General features: G+C 44.1%; 2 protein-coding genes across 4 annotated transcripts in view; one reads left to right on the top strand and one right to left on the bottom strand.

Moving 5' to 3' along the window:
• MTFR1L (mitochondrial fission regulator 1 like) overlaps window positions 1-9,434 on the top strand; it is a 28,376-nt gene extending 18,942 nt beyond the window's left edge. For 2 of the 3 annotated variants that reach the window (XM_070949931.1, XM_070949932.1), the window contains exons 7-9: window positions 788-1,100; window positions 4,862-4,987; window positions 9,137-9,434. In XM_070949931.1, coding sequence (XP_070806032.1) covers window positions 788-1,100; window positions 4,862-4,967 — 419 coding nt within the window. In that variant the 3' untranslated portion in view covers window positions 4,968-4,987; window positions 9,137-9,434. Of the gene's footprint in view, window positions 1-787; window positions 1,101-1,186; window positions 1,240-4,861; window positions 4,988-9,136 lie in introns of those variants that run through there. The other variant, XM_070949933.1, reaches the window with a different exon arrangement.
• AUNIP (aurora kinase A and ninein interacting protein) lies at window positions 7,644-14,506 on the bottom strand. The gene is made up of 3 exons (XM_070949927.1): window positions 14,387-14,506; window positions 11,150-11,276; window positions 7,644-8,658 (listed from the first exon to the last, which is right to left on the bottom strand). The coding sequence occupies exons 1-3, from the start codon at window positions 14,504-14,506 to the stop codon at window positions 7,748-7,750; spliced, it is 1,158 nt and encodes a 385-aa protein (XP_070806028.1). The 3' UTR covers window positions 7,644-7,747.
• Between the last annotated feature and the right edge of the window lie 10,332 nt (window positions 14,507-24,838).

The raw sequence follows: 24,838 nt of genomic DNA, 5'->3' as shown, positions 1-24,838 counted from the left end.
ACAACTTCAAGGCCTATGAACTTCAACTCCCCGAATTCCATATCTGACTTTCTAAACCACTTAGAGAGGACTGTGAAGCAGTATATACGTCTAAGTGCTATTGTTATTTCTCTCCTCCTTTCCTTGGCCTTGTGTCAGCTTTGGAAGCCATATTAGCCCCGGAAGCTTCCACGCTGCCACCTTCTCTTGTGTGGGAAAGTAGGAGGGAGGATTCAGTAGAGGGAATGTATTTAGACAAAACAGCATTCTTCCTTTCGGTCAAGGTTAGGACAATCCTGCAACTGGAGGAGGAGTGGTTGGAGTGATGTCTCGAGATGGGACGGATGGTGATTGGAGCATGTGATGGACTGATGGATGCAGGGGATGGTTTTGGAGGTTTTGATTTACTGAGGGAAAACCCAGAACTCTCGGATTCGGGTTTTCCCAGATGTGCCAGTATACCTACTCTAATAAATGCAACTTTGAGAAAATGCTTGCCTCGGAGTTTTTCATTGTAGAGTTGGGGTTTTCTGGAACGTTGACACCTTGGTGATGCAGTGGTTAAAATGCAGTATTGCAGGCTGACTCTGCTCACTGCCAGCCGTTCAATTCTCACCAGCTCAAGGTTGACTCGGCCTTCCATCCTTCCGAGATCGGTAAAATGAGGACCCAGATTGTTGGGGGCAATAGGCTAGAGAGGGCTGTAAAGCAGTATATAAGTCTTAAGTGCTATTGCTTTTGCAAGGAGAAAACCCTTGATATGGCAGCCAGTTCATGTCTCCTTATATTATTCTTTTTTTTCCCCCAGCTTCCTCTTCATTAACGCCAGAGTTATTATCTCCAGGAAGTTCAAATGTGTCTTCTCCCTTGCCCTGCTTTGGACCCTCATTCCAGTCTACAACTTCCTTTGTCATTAGTGACATCACAGAAGAGGAGGCTGACTTAGAAAGTCCCGAACTTCCATCTGTTTCCATGCTTTGTTCTGCAACTTCTGAATTTTGCAAAGGCGACGCGAAGGATTCGGACGACGATGACACGGTGTCTCTCTCAAAGGCCAGTAGTTTTGCAGATATGATGGGCATTCTGAAAGACATTCATAGAATGAAACAGAACAAAGACTCGTAAGTCCTTTTCTCTGAATTTGTACCTAAGATTAAGCCAAACAGTGAATTGCATGTGAATCACTGTGTTTTAATTTCTAAAACAGTAGCTAATCCAGATCATAGTACGGCTGCATTCACACAACACCTGAACCTGGCGCTCAGATTAATCCACAAATGCATCACATAGTAAGTTAACCAAATGGCGTTGCACCAGTAGAGTTAAAATTAGACCATTGTAGTAAAGGTAGTTCTCAATTTACAACCACAGTTGAGCCCAAAATTAATATTACTAATGAGAAATTTGTTAAGTGAGTTTTGCCGTATTTTACAACTTTTTTTTTGCCATATCTGTTAAGTGAATCGCTGCAATTAGTATCATGGTTGTTAAGTGAATCTGGCTTCCCCGTTGACTTTGCTTGTCAGAAGGTCGCAAAAGGGGATCGCATGACCCCAGGACACTGCAACCATCATAAATATGAGTCAGCTGTTAAGCATCCGAATGTTGATCATGTGACCATGGGGATGCCACAAAAGTTGTGTGGAAAATGGTCATAAGTCACTTTTTTTCAGTGCTGTTGTAATTTTGAAGTGACACTACATGACCTGTTGTAAATTGAGGACTACCTGTACCGTACAGTTTCACTTTGTCTTGGCATACTGCTAAGTAGGCACCAACATAGTAACTGGCTGTTAATTTTTCCTTGATCGTTATGATACCCTTCTGTGTGATCCAAGTGAAGAGCAAATTGTTTAAGGACCAGGTTGATGAATACAGACCACTTAATGAAGGAGTGTAGATGTGTCTCCTGTTGAGGAAGGAGAGGGGGACCTACAAGATTAAAAGGACTGTTTGGTTGACTAACATAGCTCTTGGGTTTAGAGCAGTGGTGAAATTCAAATTTTTTTACTACCGGTTCTGTGGGCGTGGCTTGGTGGCTGTGGTGTGACTTGGTGGGTGTGGCAGAGGAAGGATACTGCAAAATCCCCATTCCCTCCCCACTCCTGGGGGAAGGATATTGCAAAACCTCCATTCCCACCCCACGCCAGGGGAAGGATACTGCAAAATCCCCATTCCCTCCCCACTCCTGGGGGAAAGATATTGCAAAATCTCCATTCCCACCCCACTCCTGGGAGGATATTGCAAAATCTCCATTCCCTCCCCACTCCAGGGGAAGGATACTGCAAAATCCCCATTCCCTCCCCACTCCTGGGGGAAGGATATTGCAAAATCTTAATTCCCACCCCACTCTTGGGAGAAGGATATTGCAAAATCCCCATTCCCTCCCCATTCCTGGGGGAAAGATATTGCAAAATCTCCATTCTCACCCCACTCTGGGGCCAGCCAGAGGTGGTATTTGCCGGTTCTCTGAACTATTCAAAATTTCTGCTACCGGTTCGCCGAACTACTCAAAATTTCCACTACCGGTTCTCCAGAACCTGTCAGATTTCACCCCTGGTTTAGGGTGGGTTTCCTTCATCTCAATTTCTAATCCTTCAAAATGGCCCAGGAAGTAACTTGGTACAGATAGTCCTTGATTTACAATGGGTCAGGTAGCATCATTTGAAGTTCTGCTACGTCCCCCCCAAAGCTACTTACAACCTGGTTCCAAAATTCTGATGCACCACCCACACACATATCTGCCCCCACCCCCCCACGGCCACATGGCAATTGGCCTACATTTACAGCTGTTTGCAGCATCCCATGATCATGTCACCAGATATTACAACATTTTTGCTGAAAACCGGCTCCATTATCATTGTACGTCAAGGACTACCTGTAATGTGTGGAGCAGAACAGAACTGAACGATTGATTTGGATTTCTCTAAAGGATGCTTTTCCATAATATCGGAGGTTAACATCAATTGTATTTTAAATCCTCCTGGCACCTTTTAATATGCTCATCCATTGGGATTCTTGCTCTTACCTCAAGTTAATTAAACCAGTAAACAGAATTACCTCATTATCAGGGGAAAACTGCAGGAAAACTAGAGCTGGAACAGATGTGAGAAACACATTATAAATAAGTGAGCTCGCATTTAAATATGTTTAATTCCAAACCCCTGTGCCAGTCTCTTAGTAATAAAATTGATTTCCTGGGAGTTGAAGTCCACGGGTCTTAAAATAACCTGAACAACATGGTTGCTTATTGCATAGAGTTTTCATCGTATTGTTTTGAATTTTAGGGCAATGCATCTTTTGTGGTCATTAACCATAAATATTCCATATGAGCTGCGGTGGCACAGTGGTTAGAGTGCAGTACTGCAGGCTACTTCTGCCTGCCTGCCAGCTGCCTGCCATCTGGCAGTTCAAATCTCACCAGGCTCAAGGTTGACTCAGCCTTCCATCCTTCCGAGGTGGGTAAAATGAGGAGCCAGATTGTTGGGGGCAATAGGCTGACTCTGTAAACCGCTTAGAGCAGTGGTCACCAACTGGTGGTCCGTGGACCACTGGTGGTCCGCGAGAAAACTTTGGTGGTCTGCAGAAAAATTATTTGCATTTTTAATATTGCACTAAATCAGGGTCCTCATTGCATGTATCCTGGGCCGGATACGTGCAATGAACATTTGTGTTGTTGCAGAGAGCCTCCTTTGTCGGGGTCTTTTTGTGAGGGTCGGAGGGGGGCAGAAATTCCAACTTGGGGTCTGCTTCAGCCTCCTGGTGCAGGGCTTTGGGCGAAGGCTGGAGGGAAGTGCCGCTGGTGGCAAAGAGCCGGAGGGCCTTGTTCCAGTGGGACTGCATCATGGCCTGGAACTGGCTGACCATCTCAGCCCACTGAACCTCCAGGCGCCGGTACCTGGCAGGTCTTCCCTCTATTTGGAAAGCCTATGCTCGTAGTCCTCAGTGAGGTGCTTCTGCTGAGCCTCCTTCTCGGTCAGATCCAATTTGAACTGAGCTGTTTTGCCAACTCTTTCTCATGGTGGCTGCTTAGCTCCAACAACTGCTTCCTGTTGGGGTCCTAAGGAGCCCAGGCAGGGATGTGAGTTGGCCACGCCCACCCAGTCACATGACTACCTTGCCACACCCACCCAGCTGGTCATTAGACAGATCATGTTAGTGGTCCACGGGATTTAAAATTACAAACTTAGTGGTCCCTGAGGTCCGAAAGGTTGGTGAGAGGGCTATAAAAGCACTGTGAAATGGTATATAAGTACTATTGCTATATTGGAAAGACTTGGCTAACCAGTCTACACCATTAGCACCCTAAGATGTCTTGCTCTGAGCACCACCACTCCCCAGGAGCCCCTTCCCACTCTCAAGTTCCACTCCATGGTGGGCCTGATTGTTGGGAGCAAAAGAGGCAGGGCTTCACCTGGGATGATATGGGAAGAAGAGAAGTCTGCTAGGCAATGAAAGAAAGACTGTTGCAGGCAAGGAAGTCAAGAAGGGAAAGCTAATGAGAACAAGCCAAAGGAAATAAAAAAATCTAAGCCAGTGATGTCAGCCTTGGCAACTTTAAGACCTGTGGACTTCCAGAATTCCCCAAGCAGCCATGGGGAATTCTGGGATTTGAAGTCCGCAGGTCTTAAAGTTGCCAAGGCTGACAACACTGATCTAAGCCCTTTATAATAAAATGTTTTTAGATCATATCATCTTAGCTATGATCTTGGAAAAAAAATAAACCACTTGGGTAATAAAATTGATGAAAAGGGCTGCCAGCTTATTTTAGAATGTTGGTAAATATTTTAGAGCATTGGTAAATAATTCAGGAACAGTTGCAGCATATGAAAAACTTCCCATACTCTTATGTAATATCCTTCATCTGGTATCTTCCTTTTAGGAACAGAAGTTTACTGAAAGAAGAGGATCCTGCGATTCTTATAGCAGAAGTTTTAAGAAGGAAATTTGCTTTGAAAGATGAAGATGTAAATATGAAAAAGAACTGACAGTTACGTTCATTTCTTATGTTAGTATGCTTCTTAAGATTTTTCTCTACAGTGGCTGCCTTCCTTGAACATTAAATATCCTTTAGGGGTTAGGCTTCCTGTGTGCTTTTGTGCAAAAGGAACACACTAAGTGAGAGAAACTGACATTTTGCTGGTTTTTTCCACACAGCCAAACGATAGAACTTTTTTTTAAAAGGTAAAACTTTTCCACATTCTGAACTGACGCAGTCAATAGATTCTTTTAAAGTTGGAATTGCCAGACAGTGATGCTTTTCATTTAAAAAAAGAAATTCATGTTATATTCTTGCTGCAGATCTGAAGCCTGTGAATGCTTCAACTGTTGAGTCCCACAATTTGTTTTGTAAAGGTAGATTTCTGAAAAGTTCCTATTTTCTGCAGCCTCTCTCCACAACCAGCATTCAAAACAACTGATGTATAGTTGACTAAAGAGGGAATCAACTGTCTAATCTAAGCATTGAATTTAAAATCTGGTTGTTGATGAGATACATTAAAGCTGTGCAGCACTACAGATTTGAAAGTAGACTTGGAGTCCACCTACGGAGTTGCTGGCACATGTGAGAAGCACACACCTGTGTGTACTCCAAAGTATCTTTACCCCTTTGAATTCAGGCTGCTACCCAGTCTTGTAACTCAGCTCTGTAAAGCTAAAATTCCTCTTTTTCATTTGTTGAGACAGAAAACAAACAACCTGCAGTGCCTCTACTCTTTGCTTTAAGCTCAGGGGCCAGCAGGTTAAATTATCACACAAATGGAAGAATAGCACACGGTCAAGTTTCTAATGGGAGGGCTGCAAAACAGGGTGGATTTGATTTAAATCGAGTTGATTTAAATCATGATTTAAATCACTAGTAAAAAGGCTTGATTTAAATCATAATTTTTAAAGAGCAACTGTCATCTCTGCTACTCCTTTGACCCACTGTTGACTCACCTATAGTCCCAGTGTTGCAGAATATACAGCCTCATGCTGAATAAACTAAATTATTTATGTATCTTAAATAGAAAACTATCTTACGATAGATTTTTACCCCAAGTTTTTTATTAAAATAAATTTGATAAAAATAAAAAAATCCAATTTAAATTTTAAGAAATCTGATTTTTTTGATTTTTTTAAAAAAAATCATTGATTTTTATCCACCCTGCTGCAAAATAACCCGTGAATTTGATAAGATACTTTAGCACTGGTGGGGATGGCTGGCGCAATCCAAGAATGGCTTGGTCTGTTTGTGCTGGCATTGGAGAATAAAACCCTACTATGAAGACCAGCTTTGCAAAGTTTTGGTCCATGCAGAGCACTTTTTTCCCCCTCATAGGGTTGTGGCACAGCTGCTTTAACGGTGTTTGCAGTTTATCTTCATGTGCATCTACAAACATCTCTAGCGAAGCATCTGTGACCCAAGAACCCTCAAAGCAGCTCCTCAGTGCCCCCCCAAGAATTTGCAAAATAACTCCTTGGGCTCTGGTGTAGCATCAGGCCATGGCATTTTTAAAGCCATTGGAAGGTTTTTTTTCTAGGGCTTGTCTGCATGTTTAAAAATATGACCAACTAATAACTTTTCAGAACCTCCTGGCAATTTGTAGAAGGGCAAAAGTGTGGAAAAGTTTTTGCAGTATATTTTAACAGCCTTTTGAGCACTGGCTGGTCCTTTTGTCAGCAGCGATTGTAGCATGATAGTTTGTGATGCTGCCACTGTTATATAGGGGAACCACAATGGTTTAAATCACTAACTTCAACCCTCAGGGAATTTAAAACACTCTTTTCCCATGGCGCACAAAATAAGTTTCCACTTTTTACCCATTTTTTTCTCACTGTTAATATGAATATTCTATTGGGTTATTTAAAGATACTGTAAAGCCAGATGTAGACAACCTGATGCTTTCCAGTCAGTTTGGGCTACAATTCCCAAAAGCACTTGCCATTAGCCTGAGGTTCAGGCTGATTGGCATTTAAATCCAAAGCCTCTGAAGAGCATCAGGTTCTCATTGCGGCAGAACCAACTGCGAGTCCTGTTCATACTCATTTGATTGGAGTTCCTTGTAAAGGTACAAACTGGTCAGGGGTGGGTTCTACTTACCTTTACTATCGGTTCACAACGGGATTGTGTGCGCTCGCTTCGCTTGCGCACGGGCCTTGCTTGCGGAGATCACTTCTGATGATGTCAGGGTTAGTGGGCGGAGCCTCCCATCGGTTTTACTACCGGTTCTATAGAACTGGTCCGAACCGGCGGCAACCCACCACTGAAACTGGTGTTCTAGTCTTAAACATCGCCTAAAGGGACACGAGAGAAGTAAACCTATGTTGGCAGGCTGGATCTTGCTGAAGCTGCATTGGGGTCAGGTTCACTAGCTATGCAGCTTGGCAGATCTGCTATTTTTTTAAAAAAAACAAAAGACACCCCCCCCGCCCTCCATTTTGAAGCAGCAAGGACTGGTCAGCAATACCCACTTTTAAGTGGTGCTGTGGCTGATGGGTCTAGCTTGAACCCATCTTAGCCGACCTTTAAGCTACCTGAACGAAAGCTAGTCGAATCTCATCTTGTGGAACAATTCTAGAGCAGCCTGACTGTCTTTCTAGAACACCAGGATTCAGATTGCATTCCTCGGTTTCTTTTATTAGCTCACACGCCGAAGAAAGCATGTTGAACAAAACAGGTTAGGTATGCGACACACAGCCACAGGCAATATACAAAGGGGCCCTTTAAGCCAAGTTTGTTTTGTAAGGAGGCACCCGAGCCCGGTTATCTCACAGAGCAATTACGATTTTAGTGTTTAATGACTTTATTGCCTTCCGAATCCTCTGTGAATAGCAAGTCGTAACATGACTTTTCACTACGTTCTGTCAGAGGAGAAAGGCGCCTGCCCAGAGACCCAGGGGGGCTTCTGTCTCCAGCCCAACCATCCCTAAAGCAGCTCTTATTATTGAAGGCGCTTCTTACGGGGGTCCTTTTGCTCCACCAGAGCTCCTTTGGCAAGGACGGCTTGCTTCCTTCTCCTCCAAAGCAGTGCAAAATTACTCTGCAGCCCTCGGAGTCCTGTGTGAAGAGGCGCTGAGTTGAAGCTAGGGAGCTGTTCTCATAGCTAGATTCATAACCGAATCCAGTTTGGTTGAAATCCAAATGTGCTGCTTCTGATAGGTTTTCTTCCAGTTCAGGATCCATATTTTCAGAGTCAGAGTCGTCCACAAAAGTTGCGCCCACCCAAGAGGAAGGGAGTCCACGCCGTTTCCCTGCATCCGCTCTTTGGTTCGGAATTATTTTAAAACTCGGGCTTCTCTGAGAAAACAAAGCGGGGCTCTCTTCTCTTCGCCAGCCATCGTTTTTCTCTTTCAGAGGGGACACCGGAGCCACCTGCTGCTGAAGCCCCCCCTTTTCTTCCAGATGCCGAATGAGATCTGTAGTTAGAAAAGCCTCCCCCCCTTCTGTTACGGGGTCTTCCTCCTGAGCAACAGGGGGGGTGCCGGTGTGGCTTTGGGCCCGAGCGGGGAGAGTATTGCAAAGGAAAGGACCCAAGACCTTCGTTGCCTTGGCAGGTTGTCTTTGGCAGTCCGTCAGGCTTGATGGTTGAAGGACAGAAGCCCAGGCCCTGGTCCTCTTCCCTCTAAGCAATTCAGAGTCTTTTAGATTGTTTGATGCGGAGGTCATGAACTGCTGGTTTGGATCTGTGGGTTTTTCCCCTGCCAAAAACAATGGAATCCGAATCAGCCAGAGGTCAAATACACAGCCTTTATATAGCCTAGCAGTCTAGGGAAATAGCAGGTGCACCTCTCTTACTTCAAGAGCGAGATACATGACTGGGGGGGGGGGGGGGAATGCTATCAATCCAAAATCCTATTCTGGATCCTATGCTCCATCTCTCAAGAATCTACCTGACTCTAAGAGACCGGATGTTCTCCTTGCAAGACAGATGGAGGAGACCCTGTCTCCCCGTTTGATTTACTGTAGTCCTCAGAAGCTTTGCCAGGACAGGGACTTAGGCAGAACCAAAGCTTGTCTAGGAGAGAAGATCATTTAATTCAGGAAAAAAGTGTGCCTTAGCCTCTGTGTTTAAAAGAAAAAGATTGAGGGACCAGCGAAACAAATAATACAAATACCGACCAGGCTCTTGTTGTAACTAGTGCTACGCCTGAATGATCAACATGTCTTTCTTACTAGGCCTCAATTATTCCCTCTCTTGCTCTTCTGTGGAATTGAAAGAAGCAACCAACCAACCAAGAACTGTTATCTAAAGAAAAGACTTTGGGAAAACAAAATACCTTCAAATGTTGCTGCTTTCCTCAATTACCTTTTCCCCAGTTTTTGAAGTTGTGAAGAATAAGTAGTGGAACAGGAGTCGTTACACAATCCTCCACACCTTTTAGTAGTATTAACGCAGCAGAGAGGCAAAAGTTTTTTGGATGACATTGTGTGTTTTGTATGTCTTTGCAGTGAAGAGTGCGATGGAATAGCAAATAATAAATCCTGTTATATAGAGCTCGGCATGTGCGTGTTATTTGAACTTACTACTTACTATCTAGCCTTGAAAACGTGCAATGACTGTAGCTGCTAAAATATCGGGCGAACAAGCTGACCACTAGATGGCACTAAAAAGTTTACATTTGTTTATCTTTTTGCTGCCATCTAGTGGTGGGGCTTTTTGCAATCCTGAGGTGGTAGTTGAAGAGCTTCCATTTTCACAATGGTTATTATCCAAGAAAGTTCATAAGCCTCTCTCCACTTTTCAAAAGCAGACCGCAGCATTTCTCTAATAACGGGGAGATGGAGGAGTGGAGGTGGTGGTTGAGTGAGTGGCTGAAATATAGCTTCTGACTTTGTTTAGGGCCACAGGAAACCATTACATGGATAATGGTTGAAATTTTCAGGAGTTAAGGATGAGAATATAATTTCCTGCCAGGACAAAGACTCTGGTGGCAGGCGAACTCTTTCAATTGCCACCTTTAAACTCCAAAACATTTCCACATCCCACTGGAAATGTGGCCAATAGCTTCCGAGTGTCAGCAAAGCTACAGCCTGCATCCCCGTCTACCTGCTGTTTGGATAACAGACCAAGTTCATCCTCCACAACAGGCAATCCTCCTAAGTTAAAGTACTGCAGAGGCATTTCTGGCAGGGTTGATGACAATTCGCCAGCTCGCTGCAGCCAACTCGCCACAGGACAAGAATTACATTAATATCAAAGAAATCGAACAGGATCATTAAAGAAAGGACAGAATGAAAGGTGAATGACAAAAAATAAAATATTTATTTTAAATAATTGAATTGTTAAATTGTCCATGACGAGATGGCTGTAGAGCTGGCTAGGGCAGCTTCTCCCATTCAGCTTCTGTCAAGGGAGAGGCCCCAAAGAATAAGACTCACACCCCCTGGCATTAATGGGGAGATTAAACCTGGGTGGGTGGGAGTACTACATTTCCCAGAGACCTATCACTCCCATTTCTGCCTCATTTTAGCAGGAATCCAGAAGTTGCCTGCTGCATTTGTGACATTGTTGGAGCAGCATGTAAAGAAACGGAATTTCTACCAGCTTAGATAGCATGTACTAAATCCGATTTAGTACAAATTATAACGGAGAGTTTACATTGTGCTAAGCCACTGTTCCTTAGTGGCCTTATGCCAGAATTTGACAGATTAGATGATGGCTTAGCACACCCTGTAACTCAACAATGCAGAGAGAGGATGGCCATGTTCTCCAGTTCCCTTTGGGATGATCGGTGTGTAGCCTTCATTACATTCGTACACAAGCATAAACTTGGATGAGAAATATTTATTTCAGTTAAGCCTAAAGTATTTTTGACTCATTCTTCCAAAGCCTAACTCTGAACAATTTCATACGTGTAAGGTCTCGTCTCTCCCCCAGCAACAAAATAAAGCACATGGTGGATTTCTTTACTGGAGGATTACGGAGGGAGAAATCTTGTGTTTTGGGATCCCTCGTTTTACCCAACATAGTTACAAACCTACACGCTGCACTTACACAACACGGTACGCTTGATTTGTCTATTGTGTCTTACAAAAGAACTGGAGCCATTTGGTCTGTAGATGTTACAGTGCAGTGTGCATAACGAATCAAATTGGTTATTATTTCTGTGAAGACAATTCTCTTCCCGTGTCATGAATAGCTTACAATTGTTCCCGCTTTTGGGGGGGGGGGGGGAATTCAGACTGTACCTGCTTTCTGAGCAGTGAAGAAAGTAGAAATGGTGGTTTGTTTAGTGCATGGATGAGGCGGTCCAATTATTGCAGCAGGACGGGAGTCCTGGCCCAGGAGAGTTAAGGCTGACTTAGTGGCAACATTCTAGATGGAACAAAACACAGAATTAAGAGCAACTGTCCTCATGCATTACTATTAGCATATTGCATAATTAATCCCAAACCCTACAGTAGTGGCCAAAATTATGGAAACCTTTTGGGAAAAGTGTATTTTTGAGGTTTGATGGCTAATAACACCATTTCTTTTTTGGAGTTTCAAGATAATCCTATTCCACTGCTGGAATGGCCTGGGAATAGCCCAGACTTTAACCCAATTGAAAATCTATGGAGCCGACTCAAGAAACTGGTTAGTCAGAAGCGACCCAGCAATAAAACCCAGTTAATAGAAGCAATTATTCAATCTTGGTTTCACATTATAACAGCTGCAGGACTAAAAGACTTGGTTCACTCCATGAGAAGACCTCGTAAAGCCGTAATTCATGCTAAAGGTTACCCAACTAAGTATTAACTGACATGGTGATAATTTTTGTATATCTTGTTTTTTCTACGTGTTTCACTTTTCTTCTTTATCCTGTAACTGCTATTCTAATAGCAAATCATAAAAGTTATTGCATTATATCCTTATATTTCCACTGATATATAATTTTATGGTACTACTCCAAAAAAAGTGGTGTTATTAGCTAGTTTAGTAAATACACTTTTCCCAAAAGGTTTCAACAATTTTGGCCACTACTGTAAATGAATAATGATATAAAACCAATTTGAACAGTATCTGCAAGCAGAAACTGCAACAAATTATCATAGTGCACGGGTGTCAAACTTGCCATGTCACATGACGTATCGCAGTGCCGTGTGACGTGACGTACCCTTCGTCGAGCCGGGGTGAGCGTGGCCTGCACATGACACATCTAGTTTTGACACCCGTCATAGTGTGATTTCCTCTGTTGACAGAAAACCTTCCTGGCAATCATAGCTTCTTTTTGAAAAATGCCATCACACTATGACTAACTTTGGTTTGCACAGCATGTTAAACCAAAGGAACCTTCCTCCCACCATGGTTTTGCAATGTGTGACCAGTAATTAAAATAACCTGATGTTTTTTTTTATTGAAAAAGTTTTCAAATACAAATTTTCCCCCCTTTTTCTCCCCCCCTCCTCCCTAACCCCTCCTCACCACCCATCCCCCCCTGTGACTTCTTCACAACAAAAACCTAATTCATAACAGATTATATAATATTTTACCATCCCCTTACTCCCTCCTCTAAATACTGACCCTTACATGCTAATAATATTATTAATATTATTACTTCCCCCTTTTACCATACATTTCAAAATAACATTATATAACTTCTAATTTAGCATAATAATATTATTATAACTCCCAATCTAGCAACAATCTGCCTTTTTTTCTCCTCCCCCATACTTATATATATAACATTTCAAAGCAGCCTTCCCCATAAATCTTAATTTAACATTTATTCAACTCTATCCATTTCCTCCACTCCCCTAAATATATCACTTAAACATCCCTTTTCTTAAACTAAACAATCAGTAAACTAACCTATTTCCACCCACTTTCCTACAAAATTGCCATGCACAACAATTCTTAATATCTTTAATCTACTGCCCGAAAAAACCTGATGTTTTTTCAACTGCAGGTAATCCTCGGGTTATGATCGTCATGGAGCCTGCCTACCACGGTGGTGGTCATGACGGTCGTAAAGCAAGTCAGTCACGTGACTGATCTAATTTTACCACCTTATTTTGCAGCATTTGTTAAACAAATCACGGTTATTAAGCAAACCAATGTTTGCTATAAGCATGGTTTTGCTGAAAAGAATTGCCAGTTTTCAGCAAAACTGTGATAATATATAGTCACATGACCATGGAATGCTGCCAAGAGCCGTAAGTGCAGCCTGGCCAATGAACATTTGAAGTGCAGTCATGTGACCACAGCCCCCTCCCTCCCCCCAACCATCATAACTTCAAATGTGGGTCATAAGTATCCCCCAGGTAGGTCCATCATAATTTCAAATGGTTGCTAAGCAACCAATCTCAAATCAAGGGACTACCTGTATGGCATCATAATACTGGTACTTAATATTATTGTTATATGTGACTTTAAGATAGCTTTCCAGAGATTCTAAAAGGTCATTCTTGGCAAAATCAAACTAAGGTAAGATTAATAATATGTCTGCTCTAGAGCTGCTTATGGACTTCCTAGGTGCTTGCCAACCTGTTCATCTCCTCAGACTTCCTGTTCGATACAGTACTCCTGAGTTGATACTGGCTAAGCTCTTACGTCCTAAATCATGATTAGCTTAAATAACCATCGTTGACAAAATCACAATGGTCTGGTTTCCTATTCAATGTAGGGTAAATATAAATCACAATATGCAAACCCCAATCAGGAAAGTTCATCCAATACATTTAACCCCAAAACAAGCAAGCCATGATGGCTTAGCTTGCTGTAGGAACCAGGCCACAAAGGGCTCCACTATCGGAAAGCCTGGAAGGATGATAAATTTCAGATTACCTGCACAATGAAATAATGTGTGTTCTTTTTGCTATTCAGCTTTAACAATGCATGAAATAAACTATCTTAGTACATTAGAGCCAGTTTGTCCTAGTCTGGTGGTTAAAACACCAGGCTAAAAACCAGAAGGCTGTGAGTTCTAGTTCCTCCTTAGGCGTAAAAGCCAGCTGGGTGATTAGGAGCCAATCATCAAGAGATCAAGAACCTTCTACTCCTGCCTTAGAGATGAAAGCAGGTTTGCTGCCTTTGGCCCCAGTCCAACACACCTCACAGAGTTATTGTAGGGAAAATTGTAGGAGCCTGAGTGGCGCAGCAGACTAATGCTACTGTTAAAGGTAGTATTTAGCTTCCAGCTGCCTGCAACAACTGTGAGTTCAATTCTCACCAGGCTCAAGGTTGACTCAGCCTTCCATCCTTTCTAAGGTAGGCGAAATGAGGACCCAGATTGTGGGGGCAATAAGCTGACTTTGTATAAAATATACAAAAGTATGAGGGCTATTGCTTAAAGCATTGTAAGTCGCCCTGAGTCTCCGGAGAAGGGTGGCATATAAATAAATAAATAAATAAATAAAAAACAGGAAGAGGGAGAAGTATTGTGTATATTCACCACCTGGAATTATTTATAAAAAAATAATAAAGGTGGGATATCAATAAATTACCATCACTTTGCGTCTTTTGAGTGCTGAAGGATCCAGCCAGACGTCACAAGAGTCCTGCTGCTTTCCAACAGCACTTCTGCCTTTCCCCTTCATTTTCTGCCTTTGGATTACATGAAACATCCTTCAACCTGAAAACAAGGAGAAGATGCAAATCAGGGAACTCCTCAAAACGCATCCTTAAAAGTATCGAAGCTTGGAAGGACATTTGTGAAACAAAAACCAGAGTGCAAAATCGAAGAACCCCAACTGACTGACATTTGTAATGCTGAAATGTACTAACCAAGAATACTAACCAATTTGTAATTGCAACTTCCTCGTAGGCTTTGAGTGAGACTCCAAATTAAGGTTACCTTTGCACAACTTTGTTACCAAATCACTTTGCCAACAAATTAACTCACTCCGTTGCACATACTGTAAACCCAACCATAAAGTAATCGAGACTGACTGGATTTGCACACACACACAAAATTAAATATCATAAAACTAAAGGTTTGCTCAACCTTGACAACTTTGTGTGGACTTCAATTCCCAGAATTTCCCAACCAGCCATACTGTGATTGTAAAATTGTAATTCTTAATTCTTCTTAAAATAGGATAGAAAGGCTCATGGAAAGAAACTCCAGGCATTCAAACAACTAAAACCTCCCTTGTGCTCAGCTCCATTCCAAACAACAATACTGACAATAGTTTTCCTGGCAGCCATATAGCATGTTCTACCTTCCTCATTTTTCAACTCCCATAAATATTCCACAGCCCCAGAATCTCCTGGTGGTCTCCCACCCAAACATCAACCAGGCCCAACACTGCTCAGCTTTGGACTGACTTTGCCCAAAGCAAGCCTGCTCACACCTATTTATTATATACTGCTCAAAAAAATAAAGGGAACACAAGCAGAAGACATGTGAGATCTGAATGAATGAAATAGCCTTATTAAATACTTTGTTCTTTACATACAGTAGTTTATACACTGCTCAAACAACTAAAGGGAACACAAAACTACTGTATGTAACGAACAAAGTATTTAATAAGGCTATTTCATTCATTCAGATCCCGCATGTCTTCTGCTCGTGTTCCCTTTATTTTTTTGAGCAGTGTACATATACCCCACATCAGGAAAGGAGAGGCAGGCTGCACCCCAGTTTTACGAGGAGTCTCCGCAACACAAGTCCCAAACTGCTAGGTGGCTCAGGGGCTTAAGACACTGAGAGCTTGTCGATCAGAAAGGTCGGCAGTTCGAATCCCTAGTCCAGGTCTCCTGCGTGAGCAGGGGGTTGGACTAGATGACCTCCAAGATCCCTTCCAACTCACTGTTACTGCTCCCAGGAATTGCCCTCCTAAGGTGCTATGAACGCGCCTCCCCTTCCAAAGGGACCTGCGGGGTTGGATCGGGAACCCGCCGTCGGGTTCTCAACTCCACCTGGTCAGAAGTGCACCTTCACGCCTACTCCTAGGAGTAGTCCCTTACAACCCTTATTAAGGTAGTAGTGCTCTGCATGAAACGAAGGGCTTGCGGGCTTAGCTGCCTCTTACCAGCCTCCTCTTCCTCCAGGCAGGGTGGAACAGGCTCCGGCTCTCCAGCTGCAGGAACTCTTCCAAGAGGCTTCCGGACTCCAGTTTCGTATTTCCCGCCACTCTGGCCCCGCCCACCCCGGTTAGGAGCTGCCCAATGGCAGAAGCAAGCGCCAGTTCACCACGCCCCCCCCGTCGTGCCTTTTTGGGGGCGGTGTCAGTCAGGGGCGGAGCCCGGCCTGGAGAAAGAGCCAGTTCCCGCTTGCGCCTGCGCAGCTTCCAAAGCGGGCTCGCTTGCAAAAGGGGCAGTTGCGCCGTTGTTGTGTGTCAGGAACGGATGGATCCCGCGCAGGGGGCGGGGGTTTGGCACCTGGCTGCCTTGCACTCCGTTGCAGCTGTCGCGGCATCCGATGCAAAACAACAACAACAACAACAACCCCGCAGAGCCGTCCGCCCTGCATGAAATCAGACCAAATCATCCCCGAAAGCATTTACACGTGTACGGCGGGTGGTCAGTCTGGGAATGTTCGGAGAACCGGCAAATACCACCGCTGACTGGCCCCCGAGTGGGGAGGGAATGGATATTTTGCAATATCCTTCCCCCTGGAGTAGGGAGGGAATGGAGATTTTGCAATATCCTTTCCCCTGGAGTGGGGTGGGAATGGAGATTTTGCAATATCCTTTCCCCTGGAGTGGGGTGGGAATGGAGGTTTTGCAATATCCTTCCTCCTGGAGTGGGGAGGGAATGGGGATTTTGCAATATCCTTCCCCCTGGAGTAGGGGGGAATAGGGATTTTGCAGTATCCTTCCCCCAGGAGTGGGGAGGGAATGGGGATTTTGAAATATCCTTCCCCCAGGAGTGGGGAGGGAATGGGGATTTTGCAGTATCCTTCCCCCAGGAGTGGGGAGGGAATGGGGATTTTGCAATATCCTTCCCCCTGGAGTGGGGAGGGAATGGAGATTTTGCAATATCCTTCCCCCTGGGGTGGGGAGGTAATGGGGATTTTGCCATATCCTTCCCCCAGGAGTGGGGAGGGAATGGGGATTTTGCAGTATCCTTCCCCCAGGAGTGGGGAGGGAATGGGGATTTTGAAATATCCTTCCCCCAGGAGTGGGGAAGGAATGGGGATTTTGCAATATTCTTCCCCCAGGAGTGGGGAGGGAATGGGGATTTTGCAATATCCTTTCCCCAGAAGTGGGGAGGGAATGGAGATTTTGCAATATCCTTCCCCCTGGAGTGGGGAGGAAATGGAGATTTTGCAATATCCTTCCCCCTGGAGTGGGGAGGAAATGGAGATTTTGCAATATCCTTCCCCCTGGGGTGGGGAGGTAATGGGGATTTTGCAGTAGCCTTTCTCCAGGAGGGGAGGGAATGGGGATTTTGCCATATCCTTCTCCCAGGAGTGGGGAGGGAATGGGGATTTTGCAGCATCCTTCCCCTGCCACACCCACTAAGCCATGCCCTCCAAGCCGCGCCCACAGAACCGGTAGTAAAAAAAAATTTGGATTTCCCCACTGGTTGGCTCCCCAAGTCCCTGTTCTTCACACGGGGTGGCTGGGTTCACACGAGATGCTGAGCTGCAGATGTAGCGGCTGTCCAAGAGGGTAACTCTGGACCTAGTTCTGACAACAGGGTGTTTTGAGCTGCGGTTCGGATTCGAGGAAATGTCTGAAGAGATTCTCAGTCATCCAGGTTAGGGTTGTTGTCCCAAAGGAGCTTTTTTCAGGAGGCAACTGGACTTGTTTTTTTTCTTCTGAAGACGTTTCGCTTCTCACCCAAGAAGCTTCTTCAGCTCTGATAGGATAGTGGGGAATGGAAGGATTAATATTCCTTGCAGACAGCTGGTCATTGGCCTCCTTTTACTCCAAGTGGCCTCAGTGACTCTCTAAGAGGATGCCAGGAGAGGCAGAGAATAGATGGGGGCGGGGCCAGTCAGAGGTGGTATTGCTGGTTTTCCGAACTACTCAAAATTTCTGCTACTGGTTCTTCAGAACTGGTCAAAACCTGCTGAAACCCACCTCTGGTATGCACCAAGACAAATTCCTTGTGCGTCCAATCACACTTGGCCAATAAAGAATTCTATCTATCTCTTCTTCCTATCCACCGATCTATCTACCTACTTACCTACCTATCTATCTATCATCTATCATCTATCTATCTATCTCTTCTACCTACCTACCTATCTATCTCTTCTACCTACCTACCTATCTCTTCTACCTACCGACCTATCTATCTATCTCTTCTACCTACCTATCTATCTATCTATCTATCTATCTATCTATCTATCTATCTATCTATCTATCTATCTCTTCTACCTACCTATCTATCTATCTATCTCTCATCTATCTATCTCTTCTACCTACCTACCTATCTATCTATCTATCTCTTCTACCTACCTATCTATCTCTTCTACCTACCGACCTATCTATCTATCTCTTCTACCTACCTACCTACCTACCTACCTACCTATCTATTCTACCTACCTACCTACCTATCTCTTCTACCTACCTACCTACCTATCTATCTATCATCTATTAATCTATCATCTATCTATCTATCTATCTATCTATCTATCTATCTATCTATCTATCTTATCTATCCATCTCTTCTACCTACCTACCTACCGATCTATCTATCTATCATCTATCTATCTATCTATCATCTATCTATCTATCTATCTATCTATCTATCTATCTATCTATCTATCTATCTATCTATCTATCTATCTCTTCTACCTACCTATCTATCTATCAATCTATCTATCTATCTCTCATCTATCTCTTCTATCTACCTACCTACCTACCTACCTACCTACCTACCTACCTATCTATCTATCTATCTATCTATCTATCTATCTTTGCTTGGGGGTGGATGAAATAAACAGGACTTACTTTTCTTTATCATCCCTAAGATTTATGCAAAAAAAAACCTGACCCCGAATGAATATTGTTCTTCCTTTCATCCTTCAGCCTCTGTCCCCCTCCCCTTCTTGTGCCTTCCATTTTTTTTTCTGAGCAGACGGGCAAATTTCCAGGAAAGGCTGGGTTGCAGCCAAGGTCCGTAAAGAATACTACTATCTAATATGAGGGCTGCAATAATTTTGACGATTACACAATGGCAGCGAACAGAGATTTCAAGCTGAGCGAAGCTGTCCAGGGCATCACCCAGATAGGGCAGTGTTCCTCAACCTTGGCGACTTGAAGCTGTGTTGAACTTCAACTCCCAGAATTCCCTAGCCACGTGGCTGGGGAATTCTGGGAGTTGAAGTCCAACACAGCTTCAAGTCGCCAAGGTTGAGGAACACTGAGATATAGTGAGCTATCTAAGGGTAGCCCTGTGACCTTGTAAGGCTCAGAAGGACAGTATTCTGGTAAATAAAGCTGAGTCTGGAGTTGGCTTTGAAGTAGATCAGATTCAGTACAGGTCATTGAAATTTGGATTTTAAGAGATAAAGGGGGAGCAGGGAGCCTGGCTGCCATTGAAGGGAATCTGGAAGGACACGTTCAGTCCATGGGGGCCCACTGCTCTGTAAGAAAAAAGGGGAAGATCAAAGCAAAGCAGAACATCCAAGACTCCCTTCCCACCCTTTGACCAGCTGTGGGCGTAGGAGGCATCTGCTCCCTTTCTTCTATGCAAGGGAAGAATGCGTTGAATTTCTGGGGTGTGTCTGTGTGTTTTTGCATTTTCTTCCCACAAACTAAACAACCGTTTGTCCCAAGGGTGCTTTTTTTTCAAGAGGCAACTGGACTTTCTGGTTTTTCTTTGAAGACGTTTAGTTTCTCATCCAAGAATCTTCTTTAGCTCTCTGAAGAAGAGCTGAGAAGCTTCTTGGATGAGAAGTGAAATGCCTTCAAAGCAAAATCAGAAAGTCCAGTTGCCTTTTGAAAAAAACACCTTTGGGACAACCATGACTTGGATGACTGAGAATCTCCATAGACATTTAAACAAAGATGTCTCTCTCTCTCTCTTCCATTCTTTCTCTCTCTCTCTCTCTCTCTCTCTCTCTCTCTCTGTCTCTGTCTGTTTTTCTGTCTCTCTCTCTCTCTCTGTGTGTGTATGTGTCTCTGTTTCTCTCTGTCTCTTTGAATCTCTCGGTGTCTGTCTCTCTTCATGGGGCTCCCCTTGAAGAGCACTCGGAAGCTCCAACTGGTCCAGAATGCGGCCCGCGCGGGTGGTTATGGGCGCAACTCGTTGTGCCCACGTGACACCCCTCCTGCGCAAGCTGCACTGGCTCCCAGTGGTCTTGCGGGTGCGATTCAAGGTGTTGGTCACCACCTTTAAAGTGCTCCATGGCATAGGACCCAGGTACCTTCGAGACCGACTTCTGCCACCAATAGCCTCCCACCGGCCAGTTCGCTCCCACAGAGAGGGTCTCCTCAGGGTGCCATCGGCCAAGTTATGTCAGCTGGCGACACCCAGGGGGAGGGCTTTCTCTGTGGGAGCCCCTGCCCTGTGGAATGAACTGCCCCCGGAAGTGCGTAAGATCTCCGACCTCCGGGTATTTCGCTGTGCCCTCAAGACCCTGTTGTTCCGCCAGGCCGGGCTATCAACATAATAATTTTAAATTGGGTGTTTTAAATTTCTGGGGTTTTAAATTGAGCCGAATTATTTAATAATTTTAAATTATTTTAATTGATGTTTATCTTGTGCTTTTAATAGGCTGTACTCCGCCCTGAGTCCTTCGGGAGAAGGGCGGTACAGAAATAAAATTATTCTTATTCTTCTCTCTCTGCCTCTCTCTCTGTCTCTGTGTCTGTCTCTGTGTCTGTCTGTCTCTCTGTCTGTCTTTCTCTGTGTCTGTCTCTCTCTCTGTCTCTCTCTCTGTGTCTGTCTCTCTGTCTCTCTCTCTGTGTCTGTCTCTCTCTCTGCCTCTCTGTCTCTGTCTCTCTGTCTGTCTGTCTCTCTCTCTCTGTGTTTCTGTCTGTGTGTGTGTGTGTGTGTTTGTCTGTCTGTGTGTGTGTGTGTGAAGGTCCAATCAGGAAGGGTGCCAGATGTCTGTGCAGGAGAAGATGAACATAGTCAAGATGCATGCAAGATGCATGCAGGAAGAGCGGATCTTCAATTGCTTGGGTGTGGCCACCATCTTGATGTTTTGGACTCCCTTCAACCACACCTGATGTCTGCATATTTTTGACACCTCAGGTTCCTGTTTTTGTTTTCCTGCCTTGTTGTTCCTGAGTGTCAATTCGTGTCCTGGGAAGCCCGAAAAAGATGGGTCCATTAGGTATGCACGGAGTGACCTAAAATGTTGCTGCCTCACCCTTTGGTGGATTTTTTTTCCTGTATTTTTCCTCTCTGCATCCCCACCCAGAGTTGAGAACAATTAATCAAAGGAACATCTGACCTCCCAGAGTTGTTGCTCCATCGCTGGAGGTTTTTAAGAAATGATTTGTCCAGGATGGAATAACAACTCCTGCCTTAGGCAGGGGGTTGGACTAGAAGACCTCCAAGGCCCCTTCCGGCCCTATGATTCTAAACTTAAGTCTTTCTTTTCCTTTTCAGAAGGAATTATTTTGGAGGATTATTCTACCGGCTGGCAGAGTCTCATCATCTTTACACAATTTCTTGAATTCAAAAGAATTAAGACTCTTACCATTACTGTAGAGATCATTTGGGGGGGGGGAAACATTTTTAGATATCCCAGAATTTATGCTTACCGCAAACCTAAAATTTGGCTTTAGGTCTTTCTTTTCCTTTTTTCCTGCCAGCTCTCCAAAGAATCAAAAGATTGATCTTTACAAGATCTCCTTTGTACGCTGTAGAATTTTGCAAAGATCAGGAATATTTTCTACTTTCTTGCAGCTTACAACTTTTTCAGGAAGAAAATTTCTTTCCTTGTTGTTTTCTTCTTCTTCGCTTCGCCAAAGTTGCCGAGTGAATCTGAGTGATCTAATTGTGTTGGTATTTCACTAAAGTTTAACTACTGTATACAGTTGTTTGCTACAGAGGACACGCCGTGACCTTTTATTAATGCAGATAATTTGGCTTTGAATCCTCTGCTTGTATTCACTCCCAGGCCAAGATAAACAGAGGTGGCTCAGGGACAGAAGCTTTGCTAAGGGGGCAGCAGGGCAAAATAGACCCCAAAAAGAAAGTTGTTGCTGTGCTGATTGAGTTACATGTATTATAGGCTTCCCAGACTTCAATTATGGCCAAAAAAGAATCTTATTTCCAGTGGGGAGAAAGTACAGGTAGTCCTCGAATTATGACCACAACCGAACCCTAAATTTATGTTGCTAAGTGAGAAATTTGTTCAGTGAGCTGTGCCCCGTCTTATTATTTTTTTCTTACCACTTTTGTTAAGTGAATCACTGCAGTTGTTAAATTAGTAACACCGTTGTTAAGTGAATCTGGCTCGCCCATTGACATTGCTCGGCAGAAAGTCGCAAAAGGTAGCCTTTTTTACTATGGGCTTCAGTAGCCTACTGAACCGGTAGCCTTTTTTACTACCGGTTCGCCTGAACCAGTAGTTTTTATCACTACCGGTTCGCCTGAACCGGAGTGAACCAATAGCATTTCACCCCTGCGTTGCAGTGTCCCCAAGGTCATGTGATCCTCCCCTTTTGCGACCTTCTGATGGGGAAGCCACTTAACAACCCTGTTACTAATTTAACGACCGCAACGATTCACTTAACCATGCTGTGACAAGACAAGTCATAAAATGGGGGGGGGAACTCAGTTAACTAATTACTCACTTAGCAACGTAAATGTTGGGCTCAGTTGTGTTCGTAAGCCGAGGACTACCTATATGTGTGAACTAGCTATTGGGAATAAACGATCTGTCCAAGCTCTCCCCTTTCAGGTGGAAGACAGGAGAAGCTCACAGTAATTTATGTGCCCATGATCCCAAAATGCCAGAGGTAAGAGATCACAATAAACCTTCGGTGGCCCAGCATGTGACGCAAACTTTTCTGAACAATGGTGTCGTGTATCCTCCATGAACAATCCTATTTCTGAAGAAGATGCGAGACCACAAAAAAAAAAAAAAAGCTTCCCCTTATTAACAGAACAAGCCTAACGTGTGAGAAGAGGATCAGACAGGAAAAGAGGACAAAGAAGGGGAGGAGAATTATTTAGCTGTCATTTGATTAGGAATGATTCTGATTTTGCATTTTCCAACCGTTCAAACCAATAAAAATGCAGCTATTGTTCTCCACTAGTGTTTTTTTCCAGACAATAAAATGTGATCCGTCGACAAAAAAAAAAAAAAAAAAAAGCAAGCTTGAGAAAAGTCTGTGTGAAAAATTCATAATAGTACAAGTACATTGTTTATGTCTGTCAAATTTAGAGACGGCTCATCTCACAGAGCGAAATGCTGACTTTAACGTATGGAATTGCATTGAATGAGGAGGAGAATGGTTTACGCAGGGGTGGGCTTCAAAAATTTTAGCAAGGGGTTCTCTGCCCGGTTGCTGGGTGGGCGTGGCCATGGTGGCCATGGCCTAGTCGGCCTCCTGCACCATGGTGTGTGTGGGGGGGTGTTTTTGCCCTCCCCAGGCTCCGGAGGCTTTTCTTGAGCCTCCGGGAGGGCAAAAATGGCCTCCCCAGGCTCCTGAGGCCCTCTGGACCCGTTTCCGGCCTTCCCGAACTTCCAGTAGGTCTGTTTTTCGCCCTCCCCAAGCCTCCATGCACGCCGTGCACTTACCTGTATCCAAAACAGGCTGCATGGGGACTCCAGGGAGGGGAAGGAGGGGGTGGGCCGGGCCAGCCAGGAGTGGGATTTGGGGGTTCTCCGAAGTGCACAGAATCTTTGCTAGAGATTCTCACAAACCCCTGTGAACCCCCAACAGCCCACCCCTGGTTTTACCCAGACCGTATGTTAAAGAACGACAATCCAGAAGGTCTCTGTCTCGAGACATTGCAGCAAAATAACATATTTTAGTGCAAAGCTACTGGGGAGAGCACAGTTTTTCCAAACAGGTCCAGAGAAATCTGTACAAATGCTCTTGTTTTTTTAATCATCCAGATTGTGGGAAGTTTGCTCCCTTCTTCCATTAATTGCAGTGGCTTGATGCCAAAGTAACCCTCTTCCCTCCTGTTTGTTTTCATTTTAATGGGGAGGCATTTTCAAAAGCTCTGCTGGTGTGGTAGAAGGAAAACGTTCACATCTCATCTTGGTCCTTGGAAAAAGTCCGGTTTTTAAATCCTATTATGTGCTCCAGAAGAGGGGTCTCCAAACCTTGGCAACTTTATGACTTGTGGACTTCAACTCCCAGAATTCCTCAGCCAGCGCATGCGGAATTCTGGGAGTTGAAGTCCACAAGTCGTAAAGTTGCCAAGGTTGGAGACCCCTGCTCCAGAACTCTTTGAATTCCTGTTGCTCTTTAATAAGCCAGAATCTATCTCCTTCCTTCCTTCCTTCCTTCCTTCCTTCCTTCCTTCCTTCCTTCCTTCCTCCCTCCCTCCCTCCCTCTCTCTCTCTCTCTCTCTCTCTTTCTTTCTGTTTACCCTGAAAAAAGCAGCCATGCAATTTGTATAACTGTGTCAGGTTTTTTTCCCTAGTAGAGCTGTTGTGAAACCAGCTTGTTTTGATTAAGTTATGGCTCAATACAACCAGCCAGAAAATGAGTCACTTCAGAAACGAGGGGAAGCTTGGTGAATGATGACAACCAGCATTGGGGAATCTAATGTTTACACGGAAACTCCAGAGCTACTTGCAGCTTTCTAAAACAGCTTGTAAACCAGGCCTTCTGTCAAAGAGATGTCAAATTTTAGTGGAAAGCTTCCTCCGCCCTCAGGAGGAATGCAGTCTGACCTGATTTTTAAATTATTTTTTAAATTTTATGTATTTAAATAATTTATAAGACTGCATTAGCAATTTGGGATTTTCTGCCACATTCATCAATAAACATGAAAAAAAACTAATTTTAAAAAAAGATATATAACCAATACAGGTAGTCCTTGATTTACAACCATTTAGTTTAGCGACTGGTCCTCATGCT

Source organism: Pituophis catenifer, unplaced genomic scaffold (genome assembly GCF_029215685.1).
Source record: "Pituophis catenifer annectens isolate HBS135680 unplaced genomic scaffold, rPitCat1.0.hap2 SCAF_9, whole genome shotgun sequence".
NCBI classification, from domain to species: Eukaryota; Metazoa; Chordata; class Lepidosauria; order Squamata; family Colubridae; genus Pituophis; species Pituophis catenifer.
The sequence above is the reverse complement of the archived record's forward strand: the minus strand, read 5'-3'. Positions and strand labels throughout refer to the sequence as shown.